The 14,380-nt window shown below is 43.2% G+C and overlaps 2 protein-coding genes across 5 annotated transcripts in view; both read right to left on the minus strand.

The window, feature by feature from the left end:
- Positions 1–4,225, minus strand: part of LOC307236353 (arf-GAP with coiled-coil, ANK repeat and PH domain-containing protein 2-like) — a 62,335-nt gene extending 58,110 nt beyond the window's left edge. For both annotated transcript variants that reach the window (XM_080008740.1, XM_080008741.1), the window contains exon 1: positions 4,149–4,225. In XM_080008740.1, the coding sequence (XP_079864866.1) occupies positions 4,149–4,201 (53 nt within the window). In that variant the 5' untranslated portion in view covers positions 4,202–4,225. The remainder of the gene's footprint in view (positions 1–4,148) is intronic.
- A 1,342-nt stretch (positions 4,226–5,567) lies between these two features.
- ppp1r2 (protein phosphatase 1, regulatory (inhibitor) subunit 2) overlaps positions 5,568–14,380 on the minus strand; it is a 31,123-nt gene continuing 22,310 nt past the window's right edge. For 2 of the 3 annotated variants that reach the window (XR_013844441.1, XR_013844442.1), the window contains 4 exons: positions 12,880–12,974; positions 10,361–10,582; positions 9,861–9,960; positions 5,568–9,210 (listed from right to left, as the gene is read on the minus strand). Coding sequence is in view for 1 of the 3 variants with exons in the window: in XM_080011707.1 (XP_079867833.1) it covers positions 9,191–9,210; positions 10,361–10,582; positions 12,880–12,974 (337 nt within the window). In the remaining 2 variants the exon portion in view is untranslated. The remainder of the gene's footprint in view (positions 9,211–9,860; positions 9,961–10,360; positions 10,583–12,879; positions 12,975–14,380) is intronic. The other variant, XM_080011707.1, reaches the window with a different exon arrangement.

Here is a 14,380-nt window from a genome sequence, read left to right on the forward strand (position 1 = left end):
TGAAGTGTTGAAAAAGAAACCAAAGATTAAATTTAACCCATTAAATGTTGATTCATTCCACAATTAGTAGTGTCAGTGATAGAAAGTCAGGAGAGTGCTGTTTTTTCGGTAGAGCAGCGCATTGTAGACCGAATGAAGACAGATCCTGTGTGAACTGACCAATCGACAAATGACGGGATGCTTTCACGACGGTGACGTTTCCCTTCTGGTGTGGCCCAGGGGTGAATCACAACTCTGATCAACACACAAGACTTGTGTGTGTTGTATGTATGTAAATGTAAATATCAAAAATATTTATTGTAATTTCAAACTTAATTACAAAATTAACACCAAAATTAGGTTTGCAGGACAAGCTATATGTGTGGAGATGTGAGGAGCAGCTGCCATCTTGCCCTTCACGCTCCTGCCCTGACGTGCTTCTGGTCTGTCCCGAAATGTTAATACCACTCATAAGTTTACACATATATAACACATACACTCGCACACAAATCTTACTCCGGACAACACTCCAGCAGACCATGGTCTGCGAGTGACTGGCGGGTTGGTGTGGGGGCGTGGTTGGGTGGGCCCCGTGTCGGCTGGGCTCGAGTCCTGGCGGCTTGTGCCTGGTGGTTTATGGCATGCCCTGACCCGGCGGGGCTTCTGAGAGCACTGCCGGGTGCTTTCTGGGCAGCTTGTTGTTGGGGGTGTGGGTTGGGGTGCGGGGGGCGGCTATCGGCCTTTGCTCCCACTGCATGGCTTCTCTGCAGCAGGTGCCGTTGGAGGGCCCATATATCTGCCAGCCTGTTGGCGTCGGCAGGGTGGGGGGGCCTGACATCCTAAACACACTCGACTACGTGGATGGGTGCTCGTGGCTCGCGGCTGGATGGGCTGTCTGGTCGGTCGTGGTGGGGCTGGCCTCATCCCGCCGTCTCACCTGCAGAGCGGGCATTTCGGGTGGGGTGTCTGTTTGTCAGCGCAGGACCTGGCTCCGGACCTTTGGCCCGTGCCTGGTGCCTGCTGTGTCTTGTGCTTGCACATGGGGGTGGGTTGTATGTGTGCGCCTCAGGGGTGCGGGGTCTCCTCGCACTCTCTGGGACTAGGTTATGCTCCTCGGGGCCGGGCATAGGTGTTGCTCCGCGGGCTGGGGGTCTTCTGTGGCGGGGTGCTCATGGTTTTTCTGCGGTTCTGAGGTGTCCATACAACTGCGGAACTCAGGGGTGGCTTCGGGGCCTTTTCCACTGCGATATAAAACCGATCTTATACTCCAGAAACAAAGTCCCGTACACCCACCGCTAGACACTTCACATGCACACACATCACTTACACACGCACACGCACACACGCACACACACACACACACACACACACACACACACACACACACACACACACTTTGATCACACCCCAACACCCTCCTGGTTACATCCCTCTCCTTTTCTTCCTCATTTACTGCCACAACTATGACAGAAAGAGGCCGAGTGCCCAATTGCTGTTCCTGTTTTCATGGACTTAACTCTGTTTTTTCGACACGTCTGATGTTCATGTTTTTCCATGTATAGGTTGTTTGGTTTTATGTTTATTTGTCTCAACCATGGTGATTCTCCCCCTCTTGTATAGACCCAAACATGGTAAAATAGTTCAAAGAGGGGGATTGGTGGAGGTTCTGTATATCAAAAAACTATGCTCTTGTCTTCCTACAGGGCGTCCACAGGACAGAGTTATTGCAGCAGTTCTTGATGATTAAAGAATTAATAAAGAGTTGCAATGCAGGTTGAGAACTTGAACTCCACTTGCAGAATAACTCTGTCCTCGATGCAATGGCATAAAAATACTCTGTGTTGTATGCCCAGCATGCTGACAGGAAAGGTTTAAAAAACAAACAAACAAAAAAAAAAAATTAGCAAGTATACCTGCTTCCCTGCAGCAGCAGGGAGCGAAGACTATATACTTGAAGAGGAGCCCAGTTAAAACTCCAGGGACCTATTACAAAAACTACCCTTCAATGGGAAAACTAGGGCTACAAGGCACTGACTGACGGCGAAATACACAATTCTTGTACTGAAGCACACCCCCACCCCCTTGCTGAAAGCACAGCTTGTCACCACAGATAGCTTCCCATCTAAAATGGGGATGAGAGGAACGAGAGAGAGAAAAAAAAATGAAAAATAAAAAATAAAAAAAAGGAATATGAGATGCGCCCAACTACCACTTGAAAACAACCCTGTCCACATTTGGGGGCCCCATATTCTCTGGCAAAAAGTTAAAGGCAAACACCAAAATGGAAACAGATGTTGAGCATGCTACAGTTGTTCCACACTAGTGTGCGTTCAATGTTTTTATCCATTTTTCTCCCTGCATCTGATCTCGATCCTCCTCTGTGCCAAAGATAACTGAATGGGGGAGGAAAAATTTGACTAAAGTGGTCAAAATGGAAAACTGTGTTGTTTTAAGTGTCCTCGGTGAGTCCTGACCCACAAAGGACCATAGCAGACTTTGAGGTCAAATGACTGAGTGATGATTGTCTTTGAAGGTCCAAGGTCATGGGGGTGCAGAGGCTGTGCGGAACCTTAAATGACTCACACATGAGCATAAATTGGAAAACTTTCCTAATTAGATTCAGGCTAAAAAATAAAACAATATGAAAGCAAGCGAGGACAAACTGGCCATCTGGCAAGGTGAGCACATGCCAGAAAGGCTGCCAGCGAACCACAGGCTGTTCGGGCTGCTTAGAATGGATTATTAGGTTGAGTTTACCATTAAAAAAAAAAAAAAAAAAAAGGAATATACAGTTCATTGGGTGGCTCTTATTAAGAAAAGGTCAATACTTATGTAGTTTGTGTTGGTTGCCTGTGTATTTTGTCCGAGTTCAGAATTTTTCCTTTCTAGTCAGGGTGAATTGTTTTATCTCTTGCTTTTCATGTCAGCAACTGACGTTGCCTTTTAGTTCAAAATTTGGGCGTATGTTGCAAATGCCAGGGTAGTTTGATGGCCCCAGTTCATCCCTGCATGCATGGGTGCTAGATTGCAAATGTTTTGTTTTACAGTGCATATGTAATAAAGGAGGCAAACAAGCTCAGTCTTACTTCTTACTTAGGAGGAGGAGGAGGAGGCTTGGCAAATAAGTTTGAATACCACTGGTGTACGGGTGTTCATCCAATTTGTTAAAATCCCAAACAAAGTCTATAAAAGCCCTGGCCTTTTTACTTTTGCATAACTTCAAGCCAAAAAGCCTGGGAGTTTTCCCTTTGTTCAGTCCACACTCATCCTCAAGGAAATGTCCTCATTTATTTAGGCTGTTATATATATATATATATAAATAAACCCTTCATTTTCCACAAAAAACTTTTTAACATCTGTTCCTAGTTTTGCTAGAGAGGATGTTGCAGAGGGAGGGACCGGGGAGGTACTTTCTCAGATTTCTTTGAAAAACCCAACATCCGAAGAGGGACAGAAAAAAAATAAAAAATAATAATCAACATTTGTTTTAAAGAAAACAAAGTTATGGCACTAGAGACCCAATCGGGATCTCTGACAACGTTCAGAGCATTTAGCTTAGTCATCAAAAGCTGGTAAATGTAGCGACCTTGGCAGGCATGATTATTTAATAACGTTTTCTCTTCAAAACTCTTAATCGGCTGGAGAGATTTAGAAGGTCTTGACTATTTTTTGCTGAGGGGGCGGGGGGTAGTTGTTTAGCAGTGGTCACTGTGGCTGAACGGGGTGATACGTCGTTGTATTCCCTTAACAGAAAGCAACTGACCACTTGAACGGACCAGAAGGTCTTATGCAATATTTGGAAAAATGTGAGGAATCAGCAACATGCACAACAACAGCAGCCTTCAATATTTTCCCACAGTGGCCAAAGAGGAGTATGGGCACAAAGTGAGACTTTTAAAAGAAAGAAAAACCTTCATAATGAATATGTTTATATGCATTATCAACCACTAAAGGTGCAGGTAGGCTAGCTCTCCGTGACTTGTCCGCTGACAGGGGCTTTCCTTAAGCCACTACCCAGCCCCTGTCGTGGCCCTGGATTTCTTAAAAGACCAAAATAGCAAAGTGGTCAAGCGCTCCTGCCGATTAGCTTAGCGAGCCGCAAGCTGCTCACTGCACGGACACAAATAAACACAACGTAGAATAACAAAGCCAACGTTCCCACGACTCACCTGAACCGCGGGGAGTCCTTTAAACAGTCCTCGAATTCCACCGTAATCTTCATTTTTTATTTTTTATTTTTCGCCCCCTCCTCCTCCTCCTCCTCCTCCTCCTCCTCCTAAAAGTTCAATTCACCGAGACGGACCGTGGGACGAGACGGCGGCTTCAGCTCTCAATGCGGGAGGGGGAGCCGCTCTTGCTCCGGACAGTCCGGTCCTCCGTCTGGCGCAGTGCTGGCCAGCTAGCCGGCGCGACTAGCTTGCAACAAATCTAAAGAAAAAAAAAACAAATGCGACGCCACCACCATAAAGGCTAAAAAAAATAAATAATAATATTAATAATAATAATAAAACCGTCGGAAGCCCGGCTTCATAAGCAACGGAGGTGAAGGTCTCGGGAAGTCGGGAGCGGGAGCGGGGCGCTCGGTGACCGCAGCCGGAGGGAGCGGAGGGAGCGGCGCGTCTTCGCTTCTTCGCTTCCTCGACGCGGGCTGGCGTGACGCGGCCGGGCTCGCACGGCGCTTCCGGGTCCTTCGAAAATACCAGCGCACGCCGCGGCGGCCCCAGCCAATCACGGGGCTCATCCCCGTGCCGCGTCTCGCGCGCGGCTCAAACCTCGGAAAAACCACACCTCCTGGAATGTGCCGCGGCGCGGCGGTTTGTAAATCGGGATTCGTCGACAAAGGTCCCTTTTAATGTTTTTTTTTTTGTACTGTAGTTGTTTGTACTTTTACTGTAGTTTTATACTATGTTAAAACACGATTTGTAGCTTATGGAAATCCACAAGCTACCAAACAAACACACGATTACTGCGGGTGTGGAGCTCGGAAGTGAGGATTTCCGAGGTCTCTTTGAACGCGGCATCGGCCGAGCGCTGTATACTGAGAATGACGCTTCATTACGCACATTGTACCCATCGCAGTTGCAATATAAACGCCAGAAGCATCTGCGTTCGTCATGTCTTGGATTCAACCTTGGCGTGCACTTACCGCACCGTAATGCTGCGGCGATTCACTACCCTTCTGTCATCAAAAGTTGCTTCGCGCTGTAAATCCAGCAAGGCTGATGTGTACTGTTGGACTGCCGCCCGGTGGCGACCGCTTGGAATTGTAATCAAAATCAAAGTCAATTATTGAGCCCGCGCACATTGATCAGTTGATCGTTCACAAAATCAGTTTGGTAGAAAGTAAAAAATGATTTATTGTCTGATATACTCGGCGAGTATGTCAGAGGACGTGTGACAGGCAGAGACCCAGTATAGTGTATATACTGGGGGGTGGGCTTTATTGTCGAGTGGCCCAGAGTTGCAGCGCAACCCAAACGTTTTCCCGAGTTATTAACCCCCTTGTTTCCGCCTCTGTTCCAGTAATTCTCACAGGGTGCACATCCAGCTCTCTCTCTCTCTCTCTCTCTCACACACAAACTCCAAGATACATTAATTTAACAGTTTAATAAAAGGAAACCAAAAAACACATCCTTAGGATTAAGAACATGCAAAGAAAAAAAACCAAAACATGAATTAAACATTTCTTTAGACCAAGACACTTAAAGGACATAGGTCAGTCTGTTTTCCTGCCATCTACTGAAAACAAGTCAAAACATGGTCGTTTTTGAAAATCAAAAGTAGCAAATAAAAGCAATGGAACGACACAAGGAGAAATGATTGTAGCCCATTAATTTTACACACACGTACATACAGTAGATACAGAGGCACGTTGCCCAGTAAATACCACCATCAGATGAGCATTAACGTTTGGGACAATATTGTCCTTTTGTTTAAAATGAGAAAGCAAAACACACTCTGTTTTAGCAAAGATCATCTCTTGCTGTTCACAAGTTTAGTGTCCCGAGGACCAGGAGAAGAGAACTATTAACTAAAGCAGATCCATTATCTGTGCGTCACTGAGGAGGCACAAAGGATGGAAGGCAATGTATTCCATATCAATTTGTAATTTTAGTTTCATTATTTTTTCCCCCCCCAAACAACGCTCCAATATACGTAAACATTCTGTTATTTGAACAGAACGGAACTTTTTGTAGCAGAATTAATATTTGGAACTAAATGAAATGCTAAATATAGGAGCGATTGAAGTTGTTTCAATACTTGTATCATTTTGGTTTAATACTTTCTAGACTCTCGGGGCACTAAGCGCAGGTTGAATAAAAGCATTTCGGAAACAGGTGAGTGAGTGTTCAGGGAATGCACCAGGAAGGGAAACTGCGATTACACAATTAGAAAACTATAGAAAACTGCGGAACCAACAGAAATATTGTTGATGTTTTGAGGCTGCAAAGCTCATTTAACAAAGAATTTGTTAAGTGACCAGCCGCAGTTGCCCTAGAATGAAGGTTGTATTGGCGCAGGTGAAAAATTAAAACATGCAAAAAATAAAAATAAATGCGTCCTAATCATAAGATAACCACACCGCTGTTTGAAATGGACATTTGCAGCATTCTACGATAGACGTTCACACTTTGTCACACACACACACACACACACACACTTAAAACAATCACTTGAGGTCATTTTAGGGTCTTCTACCTTGTCCATTCCAAAAATCCCTAGTTTTGGAATTTGACATCAACTCCTTCACTGCGTCACCATTTAATTGTCAATTATTCTTTTTAATATCCTAATATGACAGTGTATTTACAGCAAAATCAAATATAACGCGTGTAAAACACCTGCTTTTCACCCCTTAACGTCAATTGTAAGCCGGTTAATTTCCAAAAATCAACCTCACATACAGACCTGCATGTTTCGGAGAGGCTTGAGGAGAGGAAAAGAAAAATCACAACATATACTGCAGGTTAAATCCTCTTTAAGTAAATATTTCCCAAATAGAAATTGGGGAGGTGGGGAGGGGGTCAGTAGCACTGAAAAAGACTTTCTCAGAACACTTCCAAGCTCCTCTGTTAAGACACAACCAGATGTGGGCCAAACACAGGGCCCCAGGGAGGGAAACACAGGCACATTGTAGAGACCTTGACAGGAGACCGGTCCTAACTTGGGAGTCCCTTTGAACATTCCAAAGGGACTCTCCTTGTTTGAAGAGTCGGACAATATGATTGTTCCAACCAACCCCTGCAGCTCTGACAGATTCCAAACGACCCTTTTCTACATTTAACAAACCTTTGTGCAGAGGACGACACACACGAAAATGTAGTTTCTACCGGTCAAATATCTTCTGGTTAGGTTGCGATGATTTAAACAGCAGTAAATACGTTACCATTGTAATATACACAATGGCACATTAACGTTCATTAACAAAAAAAATAATCTGCTTAATCCTTTATTAGGAAGATCCACAGCGGAGTGTGTCTGTAAGAGATCGTAGTTGTTCACAGATGGGAGCTGGTTTCACAAGGACTCGTCCCCATTTGTCAGTAGCACACGCCATCACCAAGATTAAAACTCTGCAGATCTCATGATAGGGAGCCAAACATCGAGGTGCCAGTAGAATTACAGAGAAATACAGAGATTAGACAGTGTCGTTCTCCTCCTATGGAATATAACATCTTTCAGACAATTTATTGAATGACTTCAGTCATTAAAAAATTTAAAATAAATACAAATAAAATAAAAGCACACTATTAGGGACAGCGGTGACATCTGCGTATTCTTCTTTAAAGCGCACATTTCGTGAACAATAATGGCTTCTTGGACAAGGTGATCCGCATTGAATTTACAGACCCACTTGCATTCAGAAAAGGTCTTGCATCGTGCTCTGAGAGTGTAGGCAGTATTATTTAAACCGCCAGAGTTGCCAACAGTTTGGTGTGATGTTCCATAATAAAGGAAGAGAAACACGTGCCATGTTTTTGGGTGAAATAAGTTATACTGCAATAACAAGACATATACCGTCACATGACCAAGCCAGATTTTAACCAAGAAACCATACTTGTTACACAGCAAGATGCATGGTATAGATTAACTCTATATATTCATTTAATAACCCTTTTTTTTGGGGTTGGTATCGTACTGTAGGTATCCATTTGTTTTTGTTTTTTTAAACCAAATCCAGGTTATATTAAAAGAAAAATTCACAAAAAATATTCTATGGGTCTGATTGTATGCTCATATACGCCAACACAACTTGGATTCATTCCTGTTCTGATTCGGTTTGAATATAACAATTAATAAATTTATTACTGAAAATGAATTAACACACAGTAACTTCCAAAATCTCACCAGTGATCTCACCTTTATGGTCATGAGAAAAATTGACGCATTGTTAAAAAGGTACTCATATCGGTGTCGGCAAGGACCCGAAAGTGAGTGCTCCGGAAAAAGAAAAATATATATATAGTATCAGTCCTTCCCTCATATACATGTACAGAGAGCTGAAATAGCTTGTGAAGTATAATTTGGTCTGCAGCTATTGCATAATCAGACGGACCATTTGTAATGATATAGATAATTAATACTGTTATGACACTATATCACAACCAGCTAACATTATTTCACCTCATTATCAGGGTGCACATGGAGAATAATGAGAAATAATGACGACCAATTGAGATTTTCTTCTTCCAAGTTATCACTTTCTGCCATGAATGTACACATGTGGGGGGGAAAAAAAGGAAAACAATAATATCGAAACATAAACACATCTAATCTCATCAACTACAACCACACCTGTCATTTTTAATGTCCAGCGTGAGCCTTTGAAAAGATCTGTGGGGTCTCCCGTCGCATCCTTAAGGGGCGGAGGACTGGAGCGCCTGCTGTCCGACGAACGCTCCTAAAAAAAAAGAGGGGCGGGGAGCTTCTTCCGGGGTCGGCGTAGCAGAGGGCAGCGAGGGGATTCTTGGCAACAGAGGAGGTCGTCAGCCACGTCGGAGCGACTTTACTTCTGAGCGGTGTCCAGAAGTTAAACGAAAAAGAAAAAAATTTAAAAGTCTGGTAAAACGAGAACACTATTTTTGCAGCGTTTGCAGGAGTCGTGATAGTGGCTGTGGAGTGGATGTTGTATGACGGGTTGTGAAGGGGTTGTTCGCTGTATGGCCCAACGGTGTCCGTCTGTCTGGATCATAAACCAACCTCAACCCTCTTAAGAGTCCAGCGAGACAACTGGGAAGAGGAGGAGACGCAAGACGGACAGAGAGAGAGAGATGGAAGAAGAGAAAAGTCAAAGCTCAAATTGTTCAAATAGTCGTTTGTGTACGTCCAAAACACTAACAAGGAAACGTGTCCTACACATCGTGGGGGTTACAGCGCTTCAGAGTGAACATCCAATAATTCTTTCAGACTTGTGCCACATTCACATGGATTACGGGAGACGGCAAACCGGATGTCATGTTAGTGAACAGAGCATGACGGCAGTACGGCATTGAACACCGGCAACCGTACACGCCATTTGCCCTCAAAGTTAAAATATTTTAACTTTTTGCTGTCCTCGGCAACGGAATTAGAGCCAGATGTGACGTAGCTACCGTACTGACATGTAGAAAGCGTGAGCAACATGGCAGATCAAGTGTGGGGCATTTCCCCCTTCACTGTCCATGTTGGAAATGAATGAATGACAATACATTTTGGAGGGAGTTTAACATTCATTTCCGTTTGCAATAAAATATTAATAGTGAGCTGCATTTTCATGGCTACATGCATTACTCAAATTCTTATATATAGTTACAGACACAAAATAATTTAGTTTCATATATTTTATTGGAGTCATCAAAGTAGCCACATTTCGTCACGCTTGCTTGGTTTTGCCGTCGTACCTCTCATCCGCTCCTTTCTTTTCCCCCCTACCCCCCGTGCCGTTCAGAAAGTGCCGTTATCCCGTTCCTGTCAACCGTGTTCCATCTGAACGCCGCATAACTCCATAAAAAAGAGATAAAAGACCAACATTTGTAAAACAAGCAGAAGTGTGAATTTGTTCATACAGAGGTGTTTTACACCTTTTACAATTATTTTTTACTGCTTACGTTCCTGAGGTTTTTCTTGAGGTACTGCTTAAAAGTTTAAGGTTTAATTTACATTATCCTGCCATATTTCTATCGTGTACAGTATGTATACTTTTGTCCATATATTGCCACTTTCTTTTTCATACTTTAATTCTATGGTTGCTGTTATTATTACTGCCTTGTTTTAATGTGAGCTGCTGGGACATTGCAATTTCCCTCTGGGGATCAATAAAGTATCCATCAACGCATTATACAATTATATATTATACAAATGTGCTGCTATATGGGACCTATCAGCTCCTTCCATCACTCACCTTCCTGCGGGGGGTCGACGCTGATGTCCTCTGTCTCCTCGGCTTCCTCCGTCGGCCCCTCCCTGGCCTCCTCCGTGTCGTCTCTCATCTCCTCATCTTCATCCTCGTCCTCATCCTCGTCCTCATCCTCCAGCTCGTTGGCAATGAGCTGGCGTGCTAGCTTGATGTTCAGGCCTTCGTTGTAATGCATCTTCCTCATCATCTGGAACTGTTTCTTCTTTGCTGTGGGGAGAGGAGCAGTTTATCCAAAGAGTCAGAATTATTTATATGAGTGAAGGCGGCAGCAGCGGAGGTGTCTTTCTTCATAAGACACCAACCAAATAACAAATATAGGAGCCCATGAACTGTGCTCACAATGATCACCAGCAGCTTAATGTTCAAGGGAAACTACCAAAACACAGGAATGCAGAGAGTAGTCAGAGGTCTCTTTTAGGTAAAGCCCATAACCATGCTGCACTCGAACAACATTTATTTGTAAACAGTGTTCCCATTAACTTTAATATTCAAGTCTTTCTAGAGGATCAGGGGAAAAATCATTAAACAAAAGAATGAATTGTGTTTACTTCAAAAGCAGTGTGATGAGGCCTACAGACCTGCCAACCTTGGGAAAATATTTTGAGTACCACAATAGTGTAACAGGGAGTCTGTGGTGTTTGAGTTACTACAGCTAAATGACTGACTCCATCAGTTAATCATACTGTGGCCGTCTCATAACAAGGCTAATCACTGCGTATGCAAGATACTACGACTAACTATATACAGTATACACATTAGGCTCATTAGGATAAACCCCTTGAAATGCATCATCTTGAAAAGTTACCAAACATGTTTACCAACTAGAGATGGACCGACTGCAATTTTCTTGGCCGCTTTGATTTCTGATTTTTTTACAAGTCTGACCTGCCGATTCAGATTGTGGCCAGTTCCCTAATTCATTAATTTGTATGTTCATAATAAAACAATGACTATTAAATATATTTTACATTGTCATCCGATCATTTTGAGTTTAAATCCATGATCAGAGAAATAAAGTTTTCTTATCATTTGGTCTCATTGGGTATATCTGCTGTATGTCAATGACAAATACATCATGTGATCTGATCACACCCACGTGATAAGACCGCTGCACATATAGATTACCACTGCAATTTTCAGTTACAATAATAGTGAGATTGCTGATTTTGACACTGTGTGTTTATTATTGTTCATCATTCACTATGCAACAATAATCGAACATCATTTACCTTAAAGTACCTCCAAGCAGCCAACATTTTATTTCTCTCTCTTTTGTGAGCGTCAACTACACATTACATTGTTATCAGGTTTGAGTATTGAAACATTTTTACCGGTACAGTACATGAGCACTGTATCGGGTGTGTAAATTTGACCAGCACAGAATCGGAAATATCTGATATCTCACACTGATCGGTCCATCTCACGTTTTATATGTTAACATCACGGCCACATTTGTGTGTCGTATCAGTGGATGTAGAGTGAGAGGAGAAGGAGGGGTTACAGAACGATAAATACCTAATAAAATATACACTATTGTTTTGTATTGACTGATTATAAGTGAATCATCAAAAAGCCTAACTACAATATTCAACTATAGTGTTTCTTAAACTAGCCTAGTTATAAAAGGCAGGACAAACCGTGTTGAATTTTTAAAGGGACAAATGGCTTGCTGAACATTCTGGAGCTTGGAGCTTTCAGGTCTAACGGCTGGATTCTGCTTCTCCGTCTGCACGTAAGCAAACGTGCACAGGTGTCGTTCGGAGACGTTTGTGCTTTATACTTGTATGGATTGTGTATAACATAACGTGGCCACCGGGGGCAGTGTCACATTTGGTGAACCACAATGTACGGAAAACATAGAAGAAAAACTGTATTTGACAACTTGAGAACACAAAATATGGATATGCAAATAAAAGAGCGCCTTGCGGATGAAGTTTGACAAGAAATTTATATCAGCTCCATTGTCCTTTTCGTTTCGAATCCGCCTCCTGACGTAAAATTGGACAATTCAACCAATCAACTTGTTTGACACCCAGGACTGCCAAATGGGTTGTGGAGATTTGGGAGGTGTGTATGTGAGTCTACGGGTACCCCTTTGCAGTGTAGGTCCACAGGGACGTTTAGGCCTATCTTCGCGGAAGCATAATCCAGGCGGAAACCAACTTTCTATAGAAACCCCGATCTGTCACCCGCCGTACACCTCCACAACAGTAAGACAGTTGGAGTGATTAGACAGTCTCTGCACAGCAGCTCAGAGTGTGGGGAAGGAGAGATGATGTCCCGAGAGCACTCTGGACATTACAGACAGAAATATAGGGCAGAGAGAAAACACGGGTCTGGAGCCAAAATGGACCTTGCTCAATTGGAATGGTCTGTGCTTAGTGTGCTGGCAGCTATATTTAGGGTGAACTATGGGGATATGGGTCAGTGAAAAGTCAAAGGTCAACAGTGCAGTGTGAATACATTCTGAGGGAACTGCACACAAAAACTAAAGGGAAATGCACCTTGCTCTTCAGGACTAAGCTCCTCTTCCTCCTCCTCACTGCTCTCCTCTTCCTCCCTCATGAACCGCGGCGCTACACCGTCTGCTGCTGCTAGCCTGAGAGAGAGAGAGAGAGAGAGAGAATGAGACGACTAGAGAATTCCCAAAATGATGCTTTTCTTAGATACACACTCGTGAAACTGACAGATTATCAGCCCTCTCTTTCTTCTCAATTTTCTACGGAGAGAATTATGCAATTGATTGAACTGGAAAAAAGGACATCTGTAAAGATAAACTGTCTGTGTGGAGAAAACCAGATGTTGCCGTCGGGGCACGTACAAGTGGAGAGTAGTGGGCAGCGAGGCGGCTGCCCCACGGCCAGCTTCCATTTATGCTCCCACTCCATGCTGCCTGCACGCACTCAAACACACATCACTAATGGGATCCTTCAGTTTTCACTCCACTGACTTCCTACAGTAAAGGGCTGCGCCAATACTCCATTCATCCATCTTCAAAGGCGCTTATCGAGTCAGGATAGGGATGCTGTACCAACATTGCCGTGTGTTATTTAGCACAAGACATGAGCACACTTTTGTCGCACGGAAAAGTTGACAATGTCTGTCTTTTTTTTTGAAAAATCTGCTTTGATGACAGGACTCCACAAAACTCAAAAGACCGCCAAAAGTATACGAAGCAGAAAAAGAACCAATAAGGATTTAGTCTACACAGTAGACAGTTATCGAAACAGCAGAAAGAGAGAAGCACAAAATCATTAGAGCGCAGTAAAAGCTGATGTTTGCTCCATACAATAGGATGTGAAGACAGGAAGGAAAAGACAGGAGAAAGGTTCAAAGGGAGACGGAGGACAGAGAGAAGAGGGCAGCTGGTGTAATATCCCAAGGTAAAACAATAGGATGCACTCGCTGTGGGTGTAATGTAGAGGCAGCTAATTGACTCCCAACCCGGCAGCTGAACACCATTCTCCACCTCTCTGCTGCTCGACCCACACACACTCATCCGTTCATTCACTCAACAATGCACTTTAAGTTACGCAAGCACAGAAGCCTAAAGCGAATACACTTTCTTGGCCTCCCATTAATGTCCATAAAAGAGCTCTCAGTCTGCCACACTAGCTTGATAATACCATATAAAGACTTCTAAATTAAAATTGATAAACAACTTCTAAACAAGAAAATAAATGTATTTTCTTTGTTTTAAGTATGAATTATTATAAATGATTAACATTATTTGTCCTATTTTTATATTGTACTGCATTATTATAATTTCACCCATTGTGTTGATGTGAGCTGCTGGGACATAGCAATTTATCTTTAGGGATGAATAAAGTGCCTACCTACCTACCTACCTACATAACAGTAGCAGGGCCTGTCCTGCATTGAACAATAGTAGTGGTCATAAAAATGCTGTAATGCTCAGAGAAGAGCTGTATAAGTAGCAGCACTGAACTCTGAGAGCAGATTAGCGGCAGCAGCAGCGGTAAATACAATGTGTGTTTACAGATA

Source organism: Zeus faber (genome assembly GCF_960531495.2).
Source record: "Zeus faber genome assembly, chromosome: 1".
Classification (NCBI taxonomy): domain Eukaryota; kingdom Metazoa; phylum Chordata; class Actinopteri; order Zeiformes; family Zeidae; genus Zeus; species Zeus faber.